Below are 19,358 nucleotides of genomic sequence, written 5' to 3'. Positions count from 1 at the left end.
GTGAACGCCTCTCAATTCGTTTTTTTTCCTGCTCGAGTACTGGGAATTTTTGATAATAGGGTTCCCGAGATGAGCCAAAAAATACACAATTCTAAGGACTTTTGCTTTTCATCCATGTATTAATTAGATTCTCATTTCTTTTTAACGGTGTTATTTAATGCCTGATGTCAACGTTTGTGATTATCCTTCTATGTTTGAATACAGTTGATTTTCAACCCTGCACAACATAGGTCAAAACTGATTTACATCCCTTTCTTATGTTATTTAAGTTTATCTTTAAACTCCATTCATTTTACTGAACAGGCCATTCTATTAACCAATGATTGCCACTAGATGTCGCCGTTTTTCCGGGGCATTGAAATAATTTTTAATTGCTAATGAAAAGATTGTGAGTTTGCCTTAATTACTATCGTGTGCATATATGAAAAAATTGTGTTGAGTGGGTTTTTATAAATATATGGCCGAAAAATTGCTCAATTTTGGTTGTTGGAAGATAATTGAGTGACCTGCTCACTGACCTGACCTTGCACAAAAAGCCCATGTGTATTTTGGCAGATGTCGGTGGGTCGCTATTTCAGATAAGAAGCACGTTTCTTCGTATGCGCCACGTCGTCAGAACAGAGGGAAGCCCGATCAAACATGTCAGGACTCAACGCGTCTCTGGGCTACTTTTTCGGATGCATGGCCCTCGCGGCGATGCTGCGGGCTCTGGTGAAAAGGTGGCCCCGTTTGGCCTTCCTCTCCGAGTTGGCATCGTCCTTCGCGCTGGTGGCGTGCCGGCTGGAGGTGCAAACCATTGTGGAGGTGGGCGAGTGGGCCGGGGGCCTGGGCCCGGATGTGACGCTGACCATTTTGCTGGCGGTGCTGCTGGTCCACGGCGCCGTCTGCGGCGACCTTTCGGGGAACCCCTGTTTGAGCATCAAGAGGTTCCTCCAGCTGGATGCCGCGGCGCTGGCCACCGTCCTGGTGGTGCTGTGCCAATTTTTGGGGGCGCAGCTGGCTATCGTGGTGGCAGAATACTACTGGAGCTTGGAGCTGACCGATATGCACATGATCAAGAATTTGATGGCTAGTGAGTGCAGCACGTCGCTGCTGGTGTCACCCGTGCAGGGCTTCATCACCGAGGGGGTGTGCGCGTTCTTCTTCCACGTGGTGCACCTCATCTTAAGAAGGAGGACGGCCTTTATACGGGTGCCGCTCGGAGTCCTAATGCTCACCTTCCTGTCACACGTGGGTATGTGGGTGAATTTTTTAAAAGAAGAAATCCCATGCATTTCAAGTGGGTGGGTGACAGTTTATATTTAGCTACAGTATTAAAAAAAACTAGCATTTTCCAAGGTATTTTCTTTGTAAATAGTCAAAATCAAAACAAATAGTCCTAAACTTCAAATAAAGATTTCCTGTGTAATCTAACAAGCACCCGTATTTGTCTGTTTTCAGCCAAAAGTCACACGTCAGCTTACGTGAACCCGTCGCTAGCTTACGGGCTCACGTTCCACTGCAGCGGCTTCACCTTCGGCGAGTACGCGGTGGTCTACTGGCTGGCCCCCATCATGGGTAAATTGTAATCAGTTTTTAACTCATTGGCTACCATCAAGGGTGCTAGACATGTCTAAAAAAGCTTTATGTTTGACTTCTAGGCATGATGGTGGCCATCCTCTTGTACATGGGTCACATCCCGCGATTCTTTGCCAAGAACCTGCTCTATTTTCAGAAGACGCGTTTGCGGGTGCGCAAAGGAGGGGAAAAAGAAAAGAAGAAATGAACCGTGATCCTTTTTAATTTCATGGTACACCAAGACCCAAATTAATTTTTGCATCTATGTTTTCAAAAAATAAATTTGATAAAACAAATCACAGAATCATTAAGTATTTATGTCAGGCAAGGATGCTGAATTTTTGAACAAAAACGTACTTAATGTTTCTTTTTGATCAGAAATGATGGATAGCATCAACTAAATGTATTCCAAAAAAAAAACATTTGGACACATTTTCCCATTATAACACAGCCAAAAAAAAAAAAACTTCACAAACTTATTTACGTCATAGTAGCAGAACTTGTGTTGGCTTTGGAACAATCCGGCTGGTTAGGTTTTGGCTTTGGGGGCTGACTTTTACCAGAAGAATCAGCATCTGTAGATGGATAATAAAAATCAAGCGTTTCAGGTTCCTGAATAATAATTAGTATTGTTGCACTGATAATATACCAGGGTGCAAAAAAATGCGGTATCAGGAGCCATAAAAGACTATCGATGAACTCCTAATGATTTGTGACGCACATTAACTGATGTTCTATTACCTGGTTGTTTTTGTTGTATTTGGGACTCCGGACGGTCCTGCCACAAGCAATAATCCGGGTTGTTGGGGAGTGATTTGGTACATTTACAGCTGAGACAGCGCATCACGGTCAAATGTCTCTTGCCCTTTTTTCCTAGCAGACATGTTGATTTGGGAATAAACATACTACTGTTAATGTTGTTAATGGCAGAGACAGAGTAGAAGTTGAATTGTATTTGGGAATGCGACATACGTCGTTGTCTGGTGGTTGCTGTTACACCTGGGATGAGCAGGGCGTAGCACTTCTTGCAGATTGTTCTTTTGATGGAGTGATCTCTGGAAAATTTCAAATTGGAACATTCGGGAGATAATAATTGGATGAGGTAAACAAGTTAATATTTTCCATTGGGAAAAATCGTAATTTAGGAGTAAACTAATTTTCAGGAACAAACGTATTAAATTATAGACTCAGAGGTGAATGCGATTGAGTATTAATGATATCATCTTGAAATAAAATTATCCCATTAGAGTGACAGAAATTGTACTAACACTGTCAAATATCCACAGTTACACAACAACAAAAAATGAAATATTTTGTTGGTTAAATAAAAGTAAATAGCATTTACAGGAAGTAATGACATTCATCACAGCGCCCTTAAAATAAAACGAGCGTATTAGGGTAAAAGGGGCTAACTATAAGCTAACTTACTGTCGAAGAACAAGACGTTTGGCTACCGTCCGTTGGGTAAAGCAGTAGAAACGAGCCAACTCCACGTTTTGGGGATTTTGAGACAAAACACAATGAGCAGCCTGTCAAAAATTTTAAAAAGGGTTAAATTAAAACGTTCCCAATGGCATTAGAACATAGCTATTTCAGTTCAGATGTTTTTCCACTCACCTGGTAGAGATAATTGAGTCGTAAATACGCTTCTCTGTCCTTGATATTTCCTGCCATTATAAGTAAATACTGCCAAAATTAAATTAAGGAGGCGAATGAAAGCCTTTTCTTTGCAGTGTTTGTTTCACCCTTAGTTGTTTTTCTCTTCGTTGTTCCATCTGCTTCCGGGTATTTATTTTCAAAATAAAGCGCCAAACTAGGAATATTGTAGAAACTTCAGAATAAGGCTTTCGTTTTTTTTTTATACAAGCATAATGTTATTATGCTTCTTACAGAAACCCCCAACTGTAAAATAAAAAGTTCTTTGATTTAAAGTGAGAGAGTAAAATTCAAATGTTTTGGATGTCGAGTGCCATTAAAAGCTGAAAAAGAGTTGAGGAGTATCAGATCAATCCATGAGTCAAACCAAAAATAAGGTTTCCACTTTTAATATCAACAATTGAGAGGAAAATATAAACCCTGTCCATGTAAAATGAACTTGCCCGTAAGGTGCACCTCAGCTATCAAGGGGCTAACGTGGTACAGTAGCTCTGTTGTGTGCATGTGAAATGAACAGAAAGACACCGTGGTGCTCTGGAAAGTTTTCCTATAAAAACAGTGAACTAGTTGAACGAGACAGAGATTCAAGTATAAAAAAAAACCAACTAAAAAGACACTGACAGAGCAGAGAAAGGTCAAATTACAAAATGGTAGGAAAAATCACAAGAGACAAAAACAAAAAAAATCAACAATACATTAGGCAAGACTTTTGCATTTGTTTAAGGCAGTTGATTAAAAACAACAAGACTAGGAACTAGAACGAGGCGTCTTCTTCATTAAATACAAGCCCATTCCTAACCAGAGTTTGTCAGAGACTTCATATGGACAGCGGATGGATGATGAATATGTGTCGTCAATATTTTTTTGGTCTTCACAGTGACTTTTTTAAACTCAGCCTTTCTGTCTGGCACAAATTCGAAATGGCTGTATATGCACGTGTGGGGTCTCAACGATTGCCTTTCATGGCCTCCTTGGCGGCCAGGATGAGCGGCGTGAGGCTGGAAAGAGGCTTTGCCAGCTTCAGAAAGGGATGCTGTGTGCAAGAAAAACAAAGAAGGAAAAACTAGGTCAAATGAACTGGCTTGTTGATAAATAATAGCGTGATAAGAAAAGCGGCGAGTGACCTGTAGGAGCTCTTTGCCGCCACCTCGCTTCTCCACGTCCATTTCCAGGCATCGGTTGAGGAAGTCTCGGAAGACGGGCGACAGCTTCTCGGGGTTCTGGAGCTCGGGAGTCCCGTTGGTGGCAATCAGGTACAAGGCCTGAAGGGAAAACAAATAGTTTTAAGGAAGATTTGGGGAACAAGAGCCCTTATATTTTGAGAGCGAAAAAAAAAACCATATATATATGATTGAATGTATGGGGTACAGATGAGATTTTGTGGAAATCAAGTTTACTCACTCGTAGGGGGTTCTCATTGAGGTAGGGAGGCTCTCCCTCCACCATCTCGATGGCCATGATACCCAGTGACCAGATGTCCACTTTGGGCCCGTAGGCTTTACGGGTCACCACCTCGGGGGCCATCCAGTAGGGCGTGCCCACCATGGTGCTGCGCTTACTCTGTTCCGGAGTGATCTGGGCGCAGAAGCCAAAGTCGGCTGTGGAGAGAAGAGATGCCGAATGTTTAGGTTGTGAACCGTTGACCGCCATTTTTGGCGTCATGCACTTTCCAACCACTCACTCAGCTTAACGGAACCGTCCATGCCGAGCAGCACATTGTCGCTTTTAATGTCTCTGTGGATGACCTGGTTGGCGTGCAGGAATTCCAACGCTTGCAAACACTGTCAAGCAAAGACGGGACGCGGCCGTTGGTACGGGGCGAGCGATCTTTTCCACCACGCCGGGCTTTTTCGATGGCAAACCTCTCGGCAGACGGCGGCTATTTGAGCTTCATCCATGCACGTTTCGGTGACCACGTCGGTGAGCGAGCCGCCCGCCAGGTACTCCATCACAACAAATAGCTCCTCCCCCATCAGGAAACTGAAAGAAGCAGTGTATTACGTGATGACATGCTCTTTTTTTTGGAAGGCTCCCATGATTCCTCGTTGGTATCACCTGTCCAGGAAGTTGACAATGTTAGGGTTCTTGAGCTCCTTCATCACAAGGATTTCATTGATGATCAGCTCCTTCTTGGGCTGCTTCTGAAGGTTGATCTGTTTGATGGCAACCTACACACAGATAATCCAGGTGATTAAATACCCGTCCCTTTACGTGTTTGTATGACATTCTTATTTGCTCAATTTACCTCTTGTCCTGTGGCAACGTCAATGGCAGTGAAGACTGTTCCAGAAGCTCTGCAGGGGCAGACCGACAACAATTCAATGAGGATGCTCCAAACAAGGCGCATCAAATGCTTCAATTTACACATTTTTTTAGGGCAGAAATGCCTCTTAACAATAAATTGAATATCAATATTGGTTTACTAATTTGATAATCAATTAGTCATTATGTTCACTGTTTATGGGTATTAATTATAAATGTTAACATAATTTCAAAATGAGTTGATTAGTCAAAAAAAATATTGGTTTTGTCCTCCATAAAAATAATAATTTATGGCAAGACGACGCCACTCGTCCACGACTTACCCTTGTCCAATTTTCTCATATCTGGTGTATTTCTTTTTAGGGTCGCCAATGCTGACGATTGTTCCTGAGAAAAACGGAGAAAAGCTTGTGAAACAAGACTTTTTTTTTTTTTTTACAGCGTGACAACGCGAATGACATTTACTCAGTTTGTCCATGATCTCCTCGTCTGACATCTTGCCCTTCTTCTTCTGTCTGTCAGCAGCCTTGGATGCCGCATCCCCCTCCGTGCTGGGTGTAGGCGCGGGCAGGGGATCAATGACGGAGCGTGTGTACACCTGGAAACGCAAAACAAAACACTGTATAAGAAAACTGGCGACATTTTGAAATCTGACAAATGCAGGTGATATCTTACGCTTTTAGTGTGTTCCGGCCTAGGAGCCACGATGGGAGGTGGGGCTTCGTCATCATCGTCATCATCAATGTCTTTGACAGTCGGAGATGCGGGTTCCGCCCCTTTTTTCACTGGCTAGAATACAGAGAGGGAGATGAGACAATGTTATGACAGGTGATATATATTGTTTTCTATCAACATTTTATGTCTTAACCATAAATACTTGTTCCTGGAATGCACATTTTGGGTGCTTGCGGCTTATACTTAGGTCTGATTCATATAATGGCAAAAATATAGAAATATACATGTTCTTAAATGTTATTTCACACAGACCAAGAAGACTGGTATGAATAATTTTTTAGGGTTTATCTTTGAATAGCACATCTTATTCTTCAGAATTTCAGAAAATAGGGATAATCCATTCCAACAAAAGTTGTCATGTACTTACAGACTGTGGCCCTGGAGTGAAAGCTTCTTTTTCTGTTAAAGAATAAAAAATTAACAATAAAAAATGAAGTGCTTAACAACTTCCAAGACCCCACTGCAAATAAGGATGGGTCATCTCACCAGAAGACGAGAAGCTGAGGTACTTCTGCCGCCCGTTGCCCGTCGAGTCATAAAATTTGAGAACGTCGAGCACGGCCTGCGGGTTCTTCTTCTGCTCCGACTTGGTAATGTTGGAGGTCTGTAGTAGCCGAGCCCACTGCTCCGGCATACCCTGTAAGGCAGGAGTGTCAAACTCATTTTTTGTCACGGGCCATGTCATAACTTCGATTTCGTCCGGAGAGACGTTTAGTCTTCCAACTACGAGGCTGCCAAAATAAATCGATTCATGAATTAACAGCTTTTTCCTATTGTGCTGATCGATAAATAATTTTTTGACATTCAAATTAGTACAAATCTTCTGCAATGATTGATTTAAAAAGGGGAAACAAGAAATATTCCCTTTACATCTATAATCTTCATTTGAATTTGATCTTAAAATAGAAAGTCAGAAGAAGAAATATCCTACTCACAGTGAACTCTCCGGTGACGGCATCGAAGCCAACGTGAATGGTGTGCTCAAAATCGGAGGGGGGCGAAATCTCCGGTCGCTCTTTGTCTCGATCTTTTTTTCTTCCGCCTGAAAGTGGCAAACATTATCAAATCCAAAAACTAACCCCACTTGAAAATCTATTTACGCTCACCTTTCTCGGCTCCGGAAAAGATGGAGATGATCTTGCTACGGGGCTTTCTTTCTTCGGGCACTGACGGCAGCGGCTTGGAACTGTGGTTTACCGCCAATGAGTCTTTGCTGGAGCTGGTGCTGAAGATGGTGCTGCTCATGCGAACCGGCGGCGCCGGGGGCTTGTCCTCGGGGTCGCCGTTGTCGCACATTGCTCACGCGAGACTTTTGTTTTTTTGTGGATTCAGCAGCGGATGAGGAGGGGGACGGGGTTGGGGAGGGGGCAGGACGGACAGGGCGGCAAGCGGAGAGGGAGGATCACATCGGCATGAAGCACACGTGTGCTCATGAACCGAACCGCTGCAGGATGTGCCGTGGGGGGATCAGGGGGATGGAGGAAGGAAGAGCTATAACGAGGAAAAACAATAAATAGGGTGAGGTGACGTTTGGAGCCTGTAAAATAACTTAGGTTATTTCTACAAGTCAAATCAGCAGATTCCAAGATGGAAAAGTTTTTTCCCGCAGATTCATAACAATACATTAAAAAAGTAGCCGTCTAGGTGACCATAAAATACCAGAAAAATACTGTACTACTTCAAGAGCAAAATAGCACTTAAATTACAATAACTGTCAACAAATGAACCCAAAATACAACACAATAACATACCCTTACCTGTAAAGGCTAATTAAAATGTAGTGGGATTATTATAAGGAATATAATTAATGGGAAAAAAATAAAACTATATGATAAACATAAACATTGTTTAATTCCAACACAAATGATAGTGTGAATGTCTCTTAATAAGCAATTACACTCATTTATGTCTTGAAAACCTCTCAAATGTTGGGCACTGTGACTAATGTACTTTATAAAGACATTGTAGCAGGCCAGCCCAGGAAGAATAACAATGGGGCAACGTTCGCTCACATAACTTCGAATTTGATAACGGAAAAATCTCTCCTTTGTATGAATACCTGATTAAAACTTTCTTTTTGCACCTATGAATGAACGTATTATTTTCAAGCGTACAAGTATATATACTTCGATGGCCTGTCGGGCTAATATGGGCCCTTTGTAAGTTACTGTACAACAGGGGCGGCTAGCGGGAGCTAACGTTAGCATTTCCACTCAATCACCACTGAGAACGGGTTAGCAAGCGGCTAACGGGAACCCCTCTTCGACAACTTAGCATAGTAACATAACGGTGAATAAAAAGGGAAATTAATATGATTTTTTTTCCAGAAGAGGGAATTGCCCCGGTTAGCTGACCGTCCGAACATCCGGCTTCTCGCCACTTTCTCACCGGAGAGCTTCCACGGCAGTTAAAACGTGAAGAGAACTCCTGGAAGTCCCTCGCCGATTTAAAATATGTCAACAAGGCCGAAAGAAATACGAAACTTAATTCGAAAATCAGTCGATAAAAAGAATAGTTTTTTTTTAAATGATAGATATGTATAAGGCAACTTTGTTCCGAACCGCTTCTGCCTTTTGGGGGTCCTTCGAGGAGAATTCCGCTATGGCGAGAAGGGGGAAGCGGAACTAGCGACTATAGTGGTGGGAAGTAACTAAGTACACTTTGTAACTGTACTCAAACATTATTTCCAGTGTATAATTGAAAGCCAATACAATTTAGTTAATTTCCAACACAACACAATTAGTAATAAAATGTTAATGAGAAAAAAATATCACATCTTAAAACCAGATGTTTCCTCTGCGTGTAAAATGGAAGAAAATTAAAAAAAACAAGACAGGAAAAGAAAGACAACCTTTAACACGGTGCATCCATTTTGATCGAGTGCTTATGTTGAGGACAAACATCTGAATATCTGTCAATGATATTTAACACTGTAATTCAAGTATGATTTTCCATAGCATTAAACAATGCGATGCTTCCACATGTATTTTGAGAGCAACAGGGTACAGATGATAGTGACCACCAACGTCACGCCGCAAATTGGCACCACCAATGAACCGTCGCCCACTGGTAAACGGAATGTTTGGCTGCCAGGACTCTGTGGGAAGGAAGTCCAAAAGATAATGGGAAAATGTGGTGTCAGGATTTTCAAACATTTTAAGTAGAAAATGTATCTTGTAATAATATGAAACTTATTCTCATTAAATATAAAGGTTATTATCGTGTCATTCATTTGGCAAATCACCTGCCCATTTTGCACTTGAACCCACAAACATCCGCTAGCATTGTCAGCACGGCATGGCGCTTCTGTTGTCGTATAAGGCTCCAAATCACCCAGTTGCCAACCTAAAAATAAAAGAACAACAAAAGAGAAAACATTTACAGTAAATTAAGAGCAAATCCAACTTCCCCTACTTACATTTTTCTGAGCGCAAAAGTAGCTTTGGGGGTTCTATTACAATGGACTCCCAAGTTTCCCCAACAAAGGTGGGCTGGTGATAGCGGCCATGAAAGGGGATGCTAACTTGGATTTTGCCAGGGTTTTCCTCACGAAAGAAGGGATAAACGTAGGTGACAAAACTGGAAGCTTTGTGTGCAGGCAACTCCAAGTCAATGGTGGAATCCACTAAAATCTGATGACGATAGATTCATAAACCATTAATTTGAAGGAACATGAGGTTCACAGTGACATGAAATGGTTGTAGTATTTAATGCTTTATTAAAATCTAAGGTCATGTTTTTATGTATTATTACAACTTGCTGTTTTTGCTCACCTGCCAATCAACAGCATCACTGAGGAAAGCGAGCTGGTAGGGGTCCACATAGACCCCCCTTGGCCAATTAAAAACCAGCAAAACCTGAATGTGCCCGGACGCACCAGGCTGGAGCTCAACTGTCGACTCTACTTCTCTAAAACAAAATTAGACAACCATTTTAAGCATTTACATCAAGCAATTCTGATTAAGACGTGTTTGTCCTTTTCTTAAAATTATACCTGTGAAAACCATTGCTCTTGATCTTCAGTGAAACTGCACTTGATTGGAGCAACGTCTTTAGAGAACCACAATTGTTTCCTCCTATGAAAATTCAAGTTATGTAAAAGACACAATGAGGATATTAGTAAAATATCTTTAAAGGCATTCGAAGATAATTGAAGATTTAAACGTGTAACCACATTGCTTACCATTCACAACCGAATAACATGTTAATAAAATACCCCAAATAGTCGCATATAAACGTGTAAAATGCATCAAATAGTTATGACAAGGGAGCAATATTATATATTTAAGACAACATGGACTAGTATAGCAGGCATCTGTTTGCGGAAGTGTGAGTTGAAGGACCCTTGGTGGAATTGAAGGGCCCATAATGCTGCCTGATTAAATAAATTGCATCCAAACAATGAATGAAAATTAAAGTGTGCGAAAGTTTTTTCGGACAGAAAAAGACAACTAAAACAAGTGATGTTAACACTATTCCGTCTGATATCTTGGATATCGTTACAAGTAAAAAGAATCAGGCATGTTTTCAAGAGAGAGGGGTCCTAATCCAAGTGGCAGTTGGTAGGCGATCGAAATGATTAGTAACTGTCCTTTCTGATGACGTTTCTCTTAACATTTCCGTAAATTTAACTAAACATGGATTTCGAGGCAATTCGTTGCGGACTGTGTTTCAGACCACCTTCCATAGTTCTGATTTATAAAGACACAGAGACCAACAAACTGAGAAAACGTGTCATTCCCGTGCGAAATTTCTCAGCATCCACTTCTGGTACGTTTAACTCTTAATATTACCTATTTTAGATTACTATTGCAATTAAAAAAAAAAAGGCCACGCCCCCAAACAAGGAAATCTACTATCAAAAAGAGAAGCATTTAATTCCCCTTCCTGACACTAGTATACTACTGGCATAGTTAGATGATATAAAATGTTTTACTTGTTTGACATTAATATTTTTCCTTTGCTCAAAGACTACAAAATGGCTGCAGCAAATTTGAAGAACAATCATCGGCACAAGAACTACCTGCAAGGGGTCTCCCAGAGTCAATTAGAGAGGTTGCACCTCATCCTGCAGTACCACCTGCAGGGCTACAGCTTGGAGGACATCTTGACCTCGCTGCCGTTGGACAACGACGATGACTTCAACGAAGACTTCCACGAAGACTTCAACGTAGACCTCAGCGAAGACCCCAATGAAGACCTCAACAAGCTGGACGACAAGAACTTGGCTCTTAAGAAAAACCAGATGGACGAGCTATTTGAAAAGAATCGCAAACACAGAGAAGATCCCGATTTTGTTTACGACCTGGAGGTGGATTTTCCCAAGGGAACTGATGAAAAATGCAGCTGGGATGAGGAGTCTGAAGATGGATTTTAAAAATGTTGCTCCACTATCCTAAAACCACAAACGATTACAATGACACTAGTTACCTAGAATGGAAAACTGCACTGAAAATAGTATTATGAACCAAAACCTGCAATGGGAGAAAATGGATGATGAATTTGTAGTGTACAAATACCTTTTTAGCTCAAAAAAAAGATGTCCAATCCAGTCGAAGTGGGATGTTGGCAGCAAATGAAGGTTCATTCGTTGACACACCTTCAAATGGATTTGACTTTTATTAGTGATAAACTTGTTTATATTTACATCAGACTATAGAAAGCGAATATTGTGTTAAAGTTTTTTTTCAGTAAACAGAACTTGAAATATGATATTGTGTCAATTTAAAATATAAATGTATGCTGATTTTATTCCTGATCAAGGAATGTTACAATATTTTAATAAAACATTTTGAAAATGCCAAGTCAACTACTGAATAATAGAGGATATTTATTTGATATACAAAATATTAACAATACAAAATAGATTGCCTTTGGCTTTCTCTCTGTAGCTTACATGACTAATGTTCAGTCAATTGTGAAAAAAAATTAAAACTGATTAAATGATTTGTTAGTGAGGAAAAAACAAATTAGACATAACAGATATTTCTTCTGTGCATTTTTAAATGAGGTTTAAAGAATCTTTGCAGTCTCAAACCTCTAAAAGGGGAACATAGTTAAAAGTGCTTTTAATATCACTGACCACAGGTACCAAAAATACATTCAACAAGGTCGCGCTTTTTATTCATTTAACGATGACAAATGTCACTATTGTTTTTTTTTTTTGTTGGTATGAGCTAATCCGATCTAGTTTCATCGCCGGTCCTGGAGGTAGTGGACATATATTGTCAGTTTTAATCTTGGTAAGGAAATAAGCTTAATTTTTCAGCAGGCTTTTATAAAAAGAACTAATTTTCAATCATTCTTTTAACACACCAGTGCCATTGACGACCCTATTGGATTGGACGTCTAGCACTGTCAATGGCAGCCAATGAATTAAACTTCACACTTGTTTAATTAAATTACGGAATTCCCTTTAGTTTGGGCCTTTATGAAGGTGGGGAAATGCCATCTTAAATGTCTAAAAACCCAGTGTCACAGATCTCAAGTGAATTTGAAATCTACATGATGTGGATTAGTGGAGCTATTATGGGTGTAATTGAACATGAACATTTGTGCTTGCTATTTTTTGTTGTTGCTTATTTTAAGCCAATTCAAGAATATTTACTGTGTTTGCCTTTTCTACAATGCTATAATTTGAAATAATAATTGTTTTATTATATTCCCTTAGGAAACGAAAAAATTGCCACTTTATGTTGCTTTTAAGCCACTTTAAAAATGTTAATTGACTTTTACACCCTTAGTAGCACACTTCCAAAATCCACAATCTGCTTTTTAAAGAAAGCTTGCATAAAGACGAGCTAAAATATATTTCTGTACACAATTACCACCACGATATAATCCAAATATTTCTTCTCATTTTTTCTTCTTGTCTTGAGTGCATCGCGGACAAAACCTGAGGTAGAAACATTAATTTAAATATGAAACCCACGAGAAAAGCATGGGGGCGTACCCACCATTTTCCTTTGGGTTTTGTGGCGAGGTCAACGCAGGCAAAGTGAAACCACTCGATGGGACACTGGCGGCAAACACATCAAATTTTAGGCATTGGATATGATGCTGTTCCCCTAAAATGTTGCAAACTGTCCCGCGTGAGCTTACATCAGAATTGTCACAGCCGATCATCTCGCCGTACGACACCTGGTGACATAAGCAGTAGGTGGGCTCGTTGGGGTCCACCGGCATGTCCAGAACGTCCGATGGCTGCATGGGCAAGAGGGCGTCGCTCATGTCCGGGCTATGTATCACCCCAAAAGAAAATAAACAAATCAAGTTAAGTCTACCGCCAGATTCCATTTGTTTTTTGTTTTTTTTAATGAACCTGTTTTTTATCTTTTTCTTTTTCGGTGAATCTTCCTCAGAGCCTTTCCTTCCTCGTCCCCGAGAGCCACGTTTTTCACGGAGGCCTCGGGACTCCGTCTCTGTTGGTAAAAATAAATAAATCAATATTCAACATTAATATAATAAACTAAAATAGTTGTGTCTACTTAAGTGAAAAGCCGTTTACTGCAGTGACCAGTGATGTTCCGATCTGATGCACAGTATCGTTTTTGGCGCCTGAAATGACTATTATTTTTGGAGTATTAGTACAGTATCAGGTTTTTAAGTACTATTATGGTTTTTGGCTGCTATAAAAATCGAACCCTTAGGCAACTATGTCCCGCTGAGTGTAGTATAGTAAATTAAGCATCATTTTCAAATTTGGCCCTGGATAGGTATTGGCAAAAAAATATCTTAAGAAAAAATTGGACAGAATCGGAAGTCAAAAAATCAGTATCGGGACATCTCTGGTGACCACTGTCTTTGAAAGGGCTTTAATGCAAAATGGGGAGCTTTTCACAATGGCACTGACTTTTCAACGCTCGTCCATCCGAGCTTTCATATCCACTGACTTCCAGTTTCTCCTTCAGCTCGTTCTCAAAGCGCGCCAGGTCAGCATCTAGCCGCCGTATGTGTTTATCCACCTGTGTCAACAAAAAAGTATCACAAGATTTTGCTCAGTGTGCTTGGGTTATTGCCCTGTAAAAAGACAGGGATCAATTGGAATAGATTATTTTTTTGCTAATGTTAACACAAAGCAATATAGTAAAACAAAAAACATGAGTTGGACTATTTAAACCAAATAGTGAAAAATGATCAGTGATTAGTCCACTTTCAAAATAATCATTTGTGCAGGCCTATTTGTATTTATTAGCCACTAACAGTGTTTTTTTAATGCTTTAATTGGACTGACCATTTCATATGTTTGCATGGCCAGCTGCACTTTGTCATCACTGAACTCTTTGCACTTGCTGTAGGCGCTCTGGATCTTCTGCAGGTGTTCCACCCGCTGCTCCGACGCCAAGTTCTTCACCTTGGCGATGTATTCTTCGGCTAGCTTGTCGATTTCCACCTTTTTTTCTGCAAGGATGCCATAATTGCATATTTTTATATCAGGAAAGCATTTCAATAACAAATGTGTGCTTTTAACAAAGCTTTTTCCAATATTGAAAACTATTATCACCTTCGGTCCTGTTGTCCAGATCTCGCATCAGTGTGAAGTTTCTCTGCAGTTCACATGGAAGGTTTTCAATACCTAAAAAAAAGAAGTTATGGTCACTATCATTGACCTCTCATGGCGTCCAAGTCATATCACCAGCTGCTTTTTACTATAACAAATGAGTATGACATTCATATTGTTTATTCAGCAGTCTTATCATGCTAGTGAGCGTTATGTGACTTTATTTTGTTTGTATCTTCCTATACTGACTTTTGTTTGATACTTTTTCTAAAAATGTCAGGCTTGTTTAATCACATGGCCTTAAACAGTAAATTCTACACACTATTTGAAGCGTAATTTAAACGCCAAAAATCTGCCTGGCACCGAAATAGTTAATACAAAAAGGCGGCTGCCCACAACCAACATGTTGCAAAGCATGGTGTTTCCGTTTAATATTGAAAAACAAACATTATTTTACACTAGTTAACAGGCACTTTAAAACAGTGAGTCGCCATTTTAAGACGCCTCGGCAAACTTCTGTAAACATGTTATTAATTTAAGAGTGGGTTATAAAGTATGCTAAATGCTAGAAAAAATGGGCTTGCGGACTGACAGTAACTCGCTGTCACTTAGCAGCTCAAAACGTAAAGAAGTGCTCGAAGTTACTTCAAATAAGCGAACAATGTCACAAGTATTCGCAATGACATTAGTATTACTCCTCCGGACGTATACTCACTGTCAAGATAATGTTCGAGATATATTGCCGTCGCCATTTCGGATTATAGTTGAGAAGTGGTTGAGAGTGACGTCACTTCGTTAGCGCTGGTGAACTATGGACTGTCGATGCGCGAGTTTGCGCTCGTTTTTCATACACGCCTGACCGTCGGCGGGCGGGGAAAGAAAGCATGTGATTAAATAATGGAAGTATGATTAAACATGAATTTACCCGCTCGTAGTACAAGCATACGGTGAATTGTGAGCACTTTAACAAAATATATATTTATTTTGTGTCAAACCGTTATGTTTCTGCCTCTTAGCTATCAAAAACAGTATTTCGGGTACGTGACTACAATGGAAAACATGACAGGCAAAGTGAGCACACCCCAAATTTTGCTCGCACTTTCCAAAGATGTCAGCTGATAGTTTACGTCATCAACAACAAATATTTCACTGCAAACAGAGACCAAAGATCTTCTATAAATAAGTTGTAGCACTCGTTTATTATTAGAATATGAACTCGCGGGGGCATGGCATGTTTTTATCACCTCTAATGAATACTTTTTTAAGTTAAAATCTTAATTAGCCTGGATAATTGATTACCCAAATCAATTAAATCCTTTTAGTCGAATATTTTTAATTATAATTTGTCTTAGGGTTTTCGCTAAGAGAGAACCATCAGTGTTTTTTATATAAAATACCCATCTAACTTCCGCTTCGGGTTTCAAGTTGAAGCCTCCATATTTCCACGACAACAAACCTGGCAAGTGCGATTTACTCTCCCCAAATAACGGCTCGTTTGGACGCTATTTATAAATAAAAGTGGTTTAACCAACATCTTATATGATCAAAGCATGAATCAAACGTAGGCTAAGTAAAAAGAAGAGTAACCGTGTCGTCATCGGTGCGTTTTTGAAATGGCTTTACTGCGGAGTAAATCGAATTGTATTCTGCCCAAACCATTTAATAATAGATTTGAGTTTTTTTAATTTGATCCTAACTCGAAGAATACATTAAAATATGACGACTGTACACATCAGTTTATGGAAAAGCAGCAGGTCACAAGTTTTGGTTGGACACGCCACACCCACGTCCACACTGACGCAGAGTTTCCCTGTTTTTTGTTGACAATGCAATTAAAATAAGATATTCACACTATCAAATAAAAAGTGGAGCTTTTAAGTGTTTGGCTTTTCATCATACATGACTTTCATAGACTGGGTAATCAAGAAATGTTTAAGAGTTCAGATCAATTATGTAAAATTGATCAATTTCACTGTGTTGCGTTCAGGTTCCTCCAAAATGGCTATGGTGAAGAGTGGTTGGCTTCACAGGCAAAGTAAGTGACATTCAGGAACTTAGTGGAATTTAAGCCTTTTAGTTTCATTCTTGTTTTTGTTGCGGCATGTAATTACCCTAATTTGACAAAGTAAGAATTCTCATAACTTGTTTCCATGTTTGGAGTGAAAGTTAAAAGTCAAATGAAACTTGATATAGTGTAATTATAAGTATTACTTTTGACTAATAGTCTGATCTACTCGACAGGTACCATACTGCGACGCTGGAAGCGTAACTGGTTCGACCTGTTGTCCGACGGACGCCTGATCTTCTACAACGACCAGCAGCGACGGGACATGGAAGATGACATCCACATGAAGGTGGACTGCATCAACATTCGCGGTTCTGCCGCGTGCCAAGGTGCAATTTTACTTCACCTCTGATGTCACGATAACTACGTGTTTGGTTCATGACATGGTTTTCTGTGCTCGGCCACAGAATTGAACCCTCCGGACGGGAAGACTCGTGATGCTTTGCTGCAGATTGTGTGCAGGGACGGAAGAGTCATTAGCCTTTGTGCAGACAGCGCGGATGATGCCATGTACGACCACTTTTGATTTTTTTTTTTTAATATGTAGTTTCTGGTGTACTATTCATGTGCCAACTCAAAGGGAGAGACAACATGTATTGATTAATGACCTTCATGTGAAAGAGTTTTTCCAAATATTATTTAGTAAGCAAATCACACATTTCTTAGATCTCTGATAATTGGGAAAACTACATTCGTTACTTTGTTCTAGCCTCTGAGTTTGTTCCATGCTGATGACTCACGCCGAATACACGCCTTGAACATTATGATTATGTTTTTTATTTCCAGGGCATGGACCATGGCATTACAGGATGCCCGAATGAATGCGGTAAGGTTCTGCTTTTGGTTTTACTAACTATTTTGATAGATGACATTCACTTTAGAAGTAATAATTGCAGTATTAATCATCATTACAATGATTTATTCTTTTTAACATCCTTAGATGGTTGCGACGCCTCAGGTGTGCTTCACACCAGAGGTGATGAGTTCTGCTCCGCCACCATACTCGGAATACGCCCCACCACCCCAAGTAAGACACATTTTAAGTTAAGTAGTTATAGTCCACGCTCATGGTTGCTTTTTTTCCCTCCTATCAGTACTACACTCAAGGCCCATACGGAGATTATGTGGCATCTTCTCCACAAACCACACAGATTGTTTATGCAGCTGACGGCAAACCCTACGCCGTCGCCTACCCTTATCAGTATCAGGGTAAGACGCGTTTTGGTACCCAATATTTGACACAAAATTCAACTTACCCGACTGTCGTCTTCTTCGGTAGGTGGCTACGCCGCGCCTGGCGTCAACCACGTGGTGATCCAGGAGCGCCAGCGTGATAACGGTGGCGATGTAGCGATGGGCATGCTGGCGGGAGCGGCGACGGGTCTGGCGCTGGGCTCGCTCTTCTCCGTCTTCTAAGTAGCCATTGTGCAGATTTTCTTCTACTACAAGTATTTATTCGTTTCTGCTCCACTTATTCATGCAGCATTCTGCTTCCTCTCTGCCTGCGAAGCTTTCAGGATGGTCCGAAAATAATCCATTAACTTCCGCACTTTCAATGTAACCCTGCTCAAGAAATGAAAAATGAAGAGTGAATTATCAGGTTGATAGATTAAGTGTTTGTGTTTTGTATTTGTCAGATACCAACATCTCACTTTTTGTATTTTTTTGAAGTTGTGCTTATGTTGTGCTTTTACATTTTATTTTAGTTGTAGAACACAGAAAATTTCCAGTTCTTTGTAGCGACCAATTAGCACAAATTCATGTCATCTTCTCAGTATATACTAGCTACACTCCTGACTTTCCTTCCCCCCAAAAAGCATGGCGGCCCCCCAATATATTGCAAGTGTGCAATTGTGTGGTCTTCCCAATGTGTTGTTCTAACACTGGCAGCTCCTTTTATTGTATGTTTCCTTTCAATAACTGTTTTGAGTCAATTTTCTTTGTCTAGAGAGCCAGTTACATATATGTTCTGTTTTGTTGTGTATTATACAATACCTGCAATTACACATCAGATTGATTTAAAATATATATATATATATTCTCATTAGAAACTAACAGTGGCCTTAGGTGAAACAGAAGGATGTCATTTTTATCTCCAAGTAAATATGTAAAGATAAATGCACTAAATAATGAATGACCCTGCAAATAAATATGACTATTTAGAGATGTATTCATTAATGAATGACTGTTTATTCTTGGAATTCAGTTCAATTGTATGATACAACATATACATAGAAACTAGAGAATAATTGGAGTTTTGGGATTTCATTTTAATACAACCCAAAAACCACCCATACTCCAAAACTCAAAATGAGTCATATTTCTACTTTTCTATGACAGAAGCAAAAACTGAGCAAATGTGTGCTCCAATGTTTGTTGATCATCATTTCTCAAGCATGTGGCCAAACAAAATATAAAGTGAATAAAGAATTATAGATATCAGATATATTGGTCATTTTATCACCACTAATGAGTTATGTTTTTTATAATTTCATCCTGAGTTCTTAGAAAAATATAAGGGTTAATAAAAACAAACTGAGAAATAAATAAGTATGGTAAACGAGCCCTGTATAAAAAACGATC

The 19,358-nt window shown here is 40.0% G+C and overlaps 7 protein-coding genes across 9 annotated transcripts; 3 read left to right on the top strand and 4 right to left on the bottom strand.

Moving 5' to 3' along the window:
• The first annotated feature begins 325 nt into the window (after positions 1-325).
• On the top strand, positions 326-1,853 carry aqp12 (aquaporin 12). Its single transcript, XM_077716385.1, has 3 exons — positions 326-1,234; positions 1,441-1,557; positions 1,641-1,853. Exons 1-3 carry the CDS (start codon positions 640-642, stop codon positions 1,763-1,765), a joined length of 837 nt encoding a protein of 278 aa, XP_077572511.1. The 5' UTR covers positions 326-639; the 3' UTR covers positions 1,766-1,853.
• rpp21 (ribonuclease P subunit p21) lies at positions 1,854-3,336 on the bottom strand. The gene is made up of 5 exons (XM_077716392.1): positions 3,175-3,336; positions 2,986-3,086; positions 2,530-2,612; positions 2,299-2,430; positions 1,854-2,132 (listed from the first exon to the last, which is right to left on the bottom strand). Exons 1-5 carry the CDS (start codon positions 3,229-3,231, stop codon positions 2,038-2,040), a joined length of 468 nt encoding a protein of 155 aa, XP_077572518.1. The 5' UTR covers positions 3,232-3,336; the 3' UTR covers positions 1,854-2,037.
• Positions 3,337-3,586: 250 nt separating this feature from the next.
• On the bottom strand, positions 3,587-8,748 carry pak2b (p21 protein (Cdc42/Rac)-activated kinase 2b). The gene is made up of 15 exons (XM_077716379.1): positions 8,599-8,748; positions 7,317-7,701; positions 7,146-7,252; positions 6,697-6,847; positions 6,578-6,609; positions 6,151-6,264; positions 5,941-6,073; positions 5,799-5,862; positions 5,459-5,507; positions 5,269-5,381; positions 5,076-5,193; positions 4,895-4,994; positions 4,615-4,811; positions 4,338-4,475; positions 3,587-4,246 (listed from the first exon to the last, which is right to left on the bottom strand). The coding sequence occupies exons 2-15, from the start codon at positions 7,504-7,506 to the stop codon at positions 4,160-4,162; spliced, it is 1,593 nt and encodes a 530-aa protein (XP_077572505.1). The 5' UTR covers positions 7,507-7,701; positions 8,599-8,748; the 3' UTR covers positions 3,587-4,159.
• Positions 8,749-9,047: 299 nt separating this feature from the next.
• Positions 9,048-10,591, bottom strand: pigx (phosphatidylinositol glycan anchor biosynthesis, class X). Its single transcript, XM_077716384.1, has 6 exons — positions 10,394-10,591; positions 10,205-10,286; positions 9,984-10,119; positions 9,629-9,842; positions 9,455-9,555; positions 9,048-9,307 (listed from the first exon to the last, which is right to left on the bottom strand). The coding sequence occupies exons 1-6, from the start codon at positions 10,575-10,577 to the stop codon at positions 9,170-9,172; spliced, it is 855 nt and encodes a 284-aa protein (XP_077572510.1). The 5' UTR covers positions 10,578-10,591; the 3' UTR covers positions 9,048-9,169.
• Positions 10,592-10,744: 153 nt separating this feature from the next.
• cep19 (centrosomal protein 19) lies at positions 10,745-12,019 on the top strand. The gene is made up of 2 exons (XM_077716391.1): positions 10,745-10,980; positions 11,181-12,019. Exons 1-2 carry the CDS (start codon positions 10,848-10,850, stop codon positions 11,585-11,587), a joined length of 540 nt encoding a protein of 179 aa, XP_077572517.1. The 5' UTR covers positions 10,745-10,847; the 3' UTR covers positions 11,588-12,019.
• Positions 12,016-16,206, bottom strand: ing5a (inhibitor of growth family, member 5a). Of its 3 annotated transcripts, none has more exons than XM_077716388.1 (8): positions 16,108-16,206; positions 14,714-14,785; positions 14,444-14,610; positions 14,063-14,174; positions 13,532-13,631; positions 13,312-13,447; positions 13,167-13,228; positions 12,016-13,105 (listed from the first exon to the last, which is right to left on the bottom strand). In XM_077716388.1, exons 1-8 carry the CDS (start codon positions 16,109-16,111, stop codon positions 13,066-13,068), a joined length of 693 nt encoding a protein of 230 aa, XP_077572514.1. In that variant the 5' UTR covers positions 16,112-16,206; the 3' UTR covers positions 12,016-13,065. The 3 variants fall into 3 exon arrangements, with proteins under 3 accessions (XP_077572514.1, XP_077572513.1, XP_077572512.1); XM_077716387.1 differs by lacking the exon at positions 16,108-16,206 and adding an exon at positions 15,426-15,556; XM_077716386.1 differs by lacking the exon at positions 16,108-16,206 and adding an exon at positions 15,426-15,556 and having other exon boundaries at positions 13,312-13,631.
• Positions 15,905-19,219, top strand: plekhb2 (pleckstrin homology domain containing, family B (evectins) member 2). Its single transcript, XM_077716389.1, has 8 exons — positions 15,905-16,169; positions 16,698-16,745; positions 16,952-17,104; positions 17,183-17,285; positions 17,562-17,601; positions 17,716-17,802; positions 17,870-17,984; positions 18,055-19,219. Exons 2-8 carry the CDS (start codon positions 16,709-16,711, stop codon positions 18,189-18,191), a joined length of 672 nt encoding a protein of 223 aa, XP_077572515.1. The 5' UTR covers positions 15,905-16,169; positions 16,698-16,708; the 3' UTR covers positions 18,192-19,219.
• The last annotated feature ends 139 nt before the right edge of the window (positions 19,220-19,358 follow it).

This window comes from Stigmatopora nigra, chromosome 5, assembly GCF_051989575.1.
Source record: "Stigmatopora nigra isolate UIUO_SnigA chromosome 5, RoL_Snig_1.1, whole genome shotgun sequence".
Taxonomy (NCBI): Eukaryota; Metazoa; Chordata; class Actinopteri; order Syngnathiformes; family Syngnathidae; genus Stigmatopora; species Stigmatopora nigra.
Note: the sequence above shows the minus strand (reverse complement) of the source record. Positions and strands in the feature narration are given on the sequence as shown.

Excerpts from the sequence above, each read along its gene's own strand:
- rpp21 (XM_077716392.1), bottom strand. The coding sequence starts at position 3,231 with ATGGCAGGAAATATCAAGGACAGAGAAGCGTATTTACGACTCAATTAT. Across the intron at positions 3,087-3,174 it reads GACTCAATTATCTCTACCAG|GCTGCTCATTGTGTTTTGTC; the intron begins GTGAGTGGAAAA and ends AATTTTTGACAG. Across the intron at positions 2,613-2,985 it reads AAACGTCTTGTTCTTCGACA|AGATCACTCCATCAAAAGAA; the intron begins GTAAGTTAGCTT and ends GAAATTTTCCAG.
- pigx (XM_077716384.1), bottom strand. The coding sequence starts at position 10,577 with ATGGGCCCTTCAATTCCACCAAGGGTCCTTCAACTCACACTTCCGCAA. Across the intron at positions 10,120-10,204 it reads AAGAGCAATGGTTTTCACAG|AGAAGTAGAGTCGACAGTTG; the intron begins GTATAATTTTAA and ends ATTTTGTTTTAG. Across the intron at positions 9,556-9,628 it reads ACTTTTGCGCTCAGAAAAAT|GTTGGCAACTGGGTGATTTG; the intron begins GTAAGTAGGGGA and ends TTTTATTTTTAG.
- cep19 (XM_077716391.1), top strand. The coding sequence starts at position 10,848 with ATGGATTTCGAGGCAATTCGTTGCGGACTGTGTTTCAGACCACCTTCC. Across the intron at positions 10,981-11,180 it reads TTTCTCAGCATCCACTTCTG|ACTACAAAATGGCTGCAGCA; the intron begins GTACGTTTAACT and ends CTTTGCTCAAAG.
- aqp12 (XM_077716385.1), top strand. The coding sequence starts at position 640 with ATGTCAGGACTCAACGCGTCTCTGGGCTACTTTTTCGGATGCATGGCC. Across the intron at positions 1,235-1,440 it reads CACCTTCCTGTCACACGTGG|CCAAAAGTCACACGTCAGCT; the intron begins GTATGTGGGTGA and ends GTCTGTTTTCAG. Across the intron at positions 1,558-1,640 it reads CTGGCTGGCCCCCATCATGG|GCATGATGGTGGCCATCCTC; the intron begins GTAAATTGTAAT and ends TTTGACTTCTAG.
- ing5a (XM_077716386.1), bottom strand. The coding sequence starts at position 15,462 with ATGGCGACGGCAATATATCTCGAACATTATCTTGACA. Across the intron at positions 14,786-15,425 it reads TCTCGAACATTATCTTGACA|GTATTGAAAACCTTCCATGT; the intron begins GTGAGTATACGT and ends TCTTTTTTTTAG. Across the intron at positions 13,632-14,062 it reads GGATGGACGAGCGTTGAAAA|AGACGGAGTCCCGAGGCCTC; the intron begins GTCAGTGCCATT and ends TTTTACCAACAG.
- plekhb2 (XM_077716389.1), top strand. The coding sequence starts at position 16,709 with ATGGCTATGGTGAAGAGTGGTTGGCTTCACAGGCAAA. Across the intron at positions 16,746-16,951 it reads TGGTTGGCTTCACAGGCAAA|GTACCATACTGCGACGCTGG; the intron begins GTAAGTGACATT and ends TCTACTCGACAG. Across the intron at positions 17,985-18,054 it reads CTACCCTTATCAGTATCAGG|GTGGCTACGCCGCGCCTGGC; the intron begins GTAAGACGCGTT and ends CTTCTTCGGTAG.
- pak2b (XM_077716379.1), bottom strand. The coding sequence starts at position 7,506 with ATGTGCGACAACGGCGACCCCGAGGACAAGCCCCCGGCGCCGCCGGTT. Across the intron at positions 6,610-6,696 it reads CCTCAGCTTCTCGTCTTCTG|AAAAAGAAGCTTTCACTCCA; the intron begins GTGAGATGACCC and ends ATTCTTTAACAG. Across the intron at positions 5,508-5,798 it reads TATGAGAAAATTGGACAAGG|AGCTTCTGGAACAGTCTTCA; the intron begins GTAAGTCGTGGA and ends CTGCCCCTGCAG.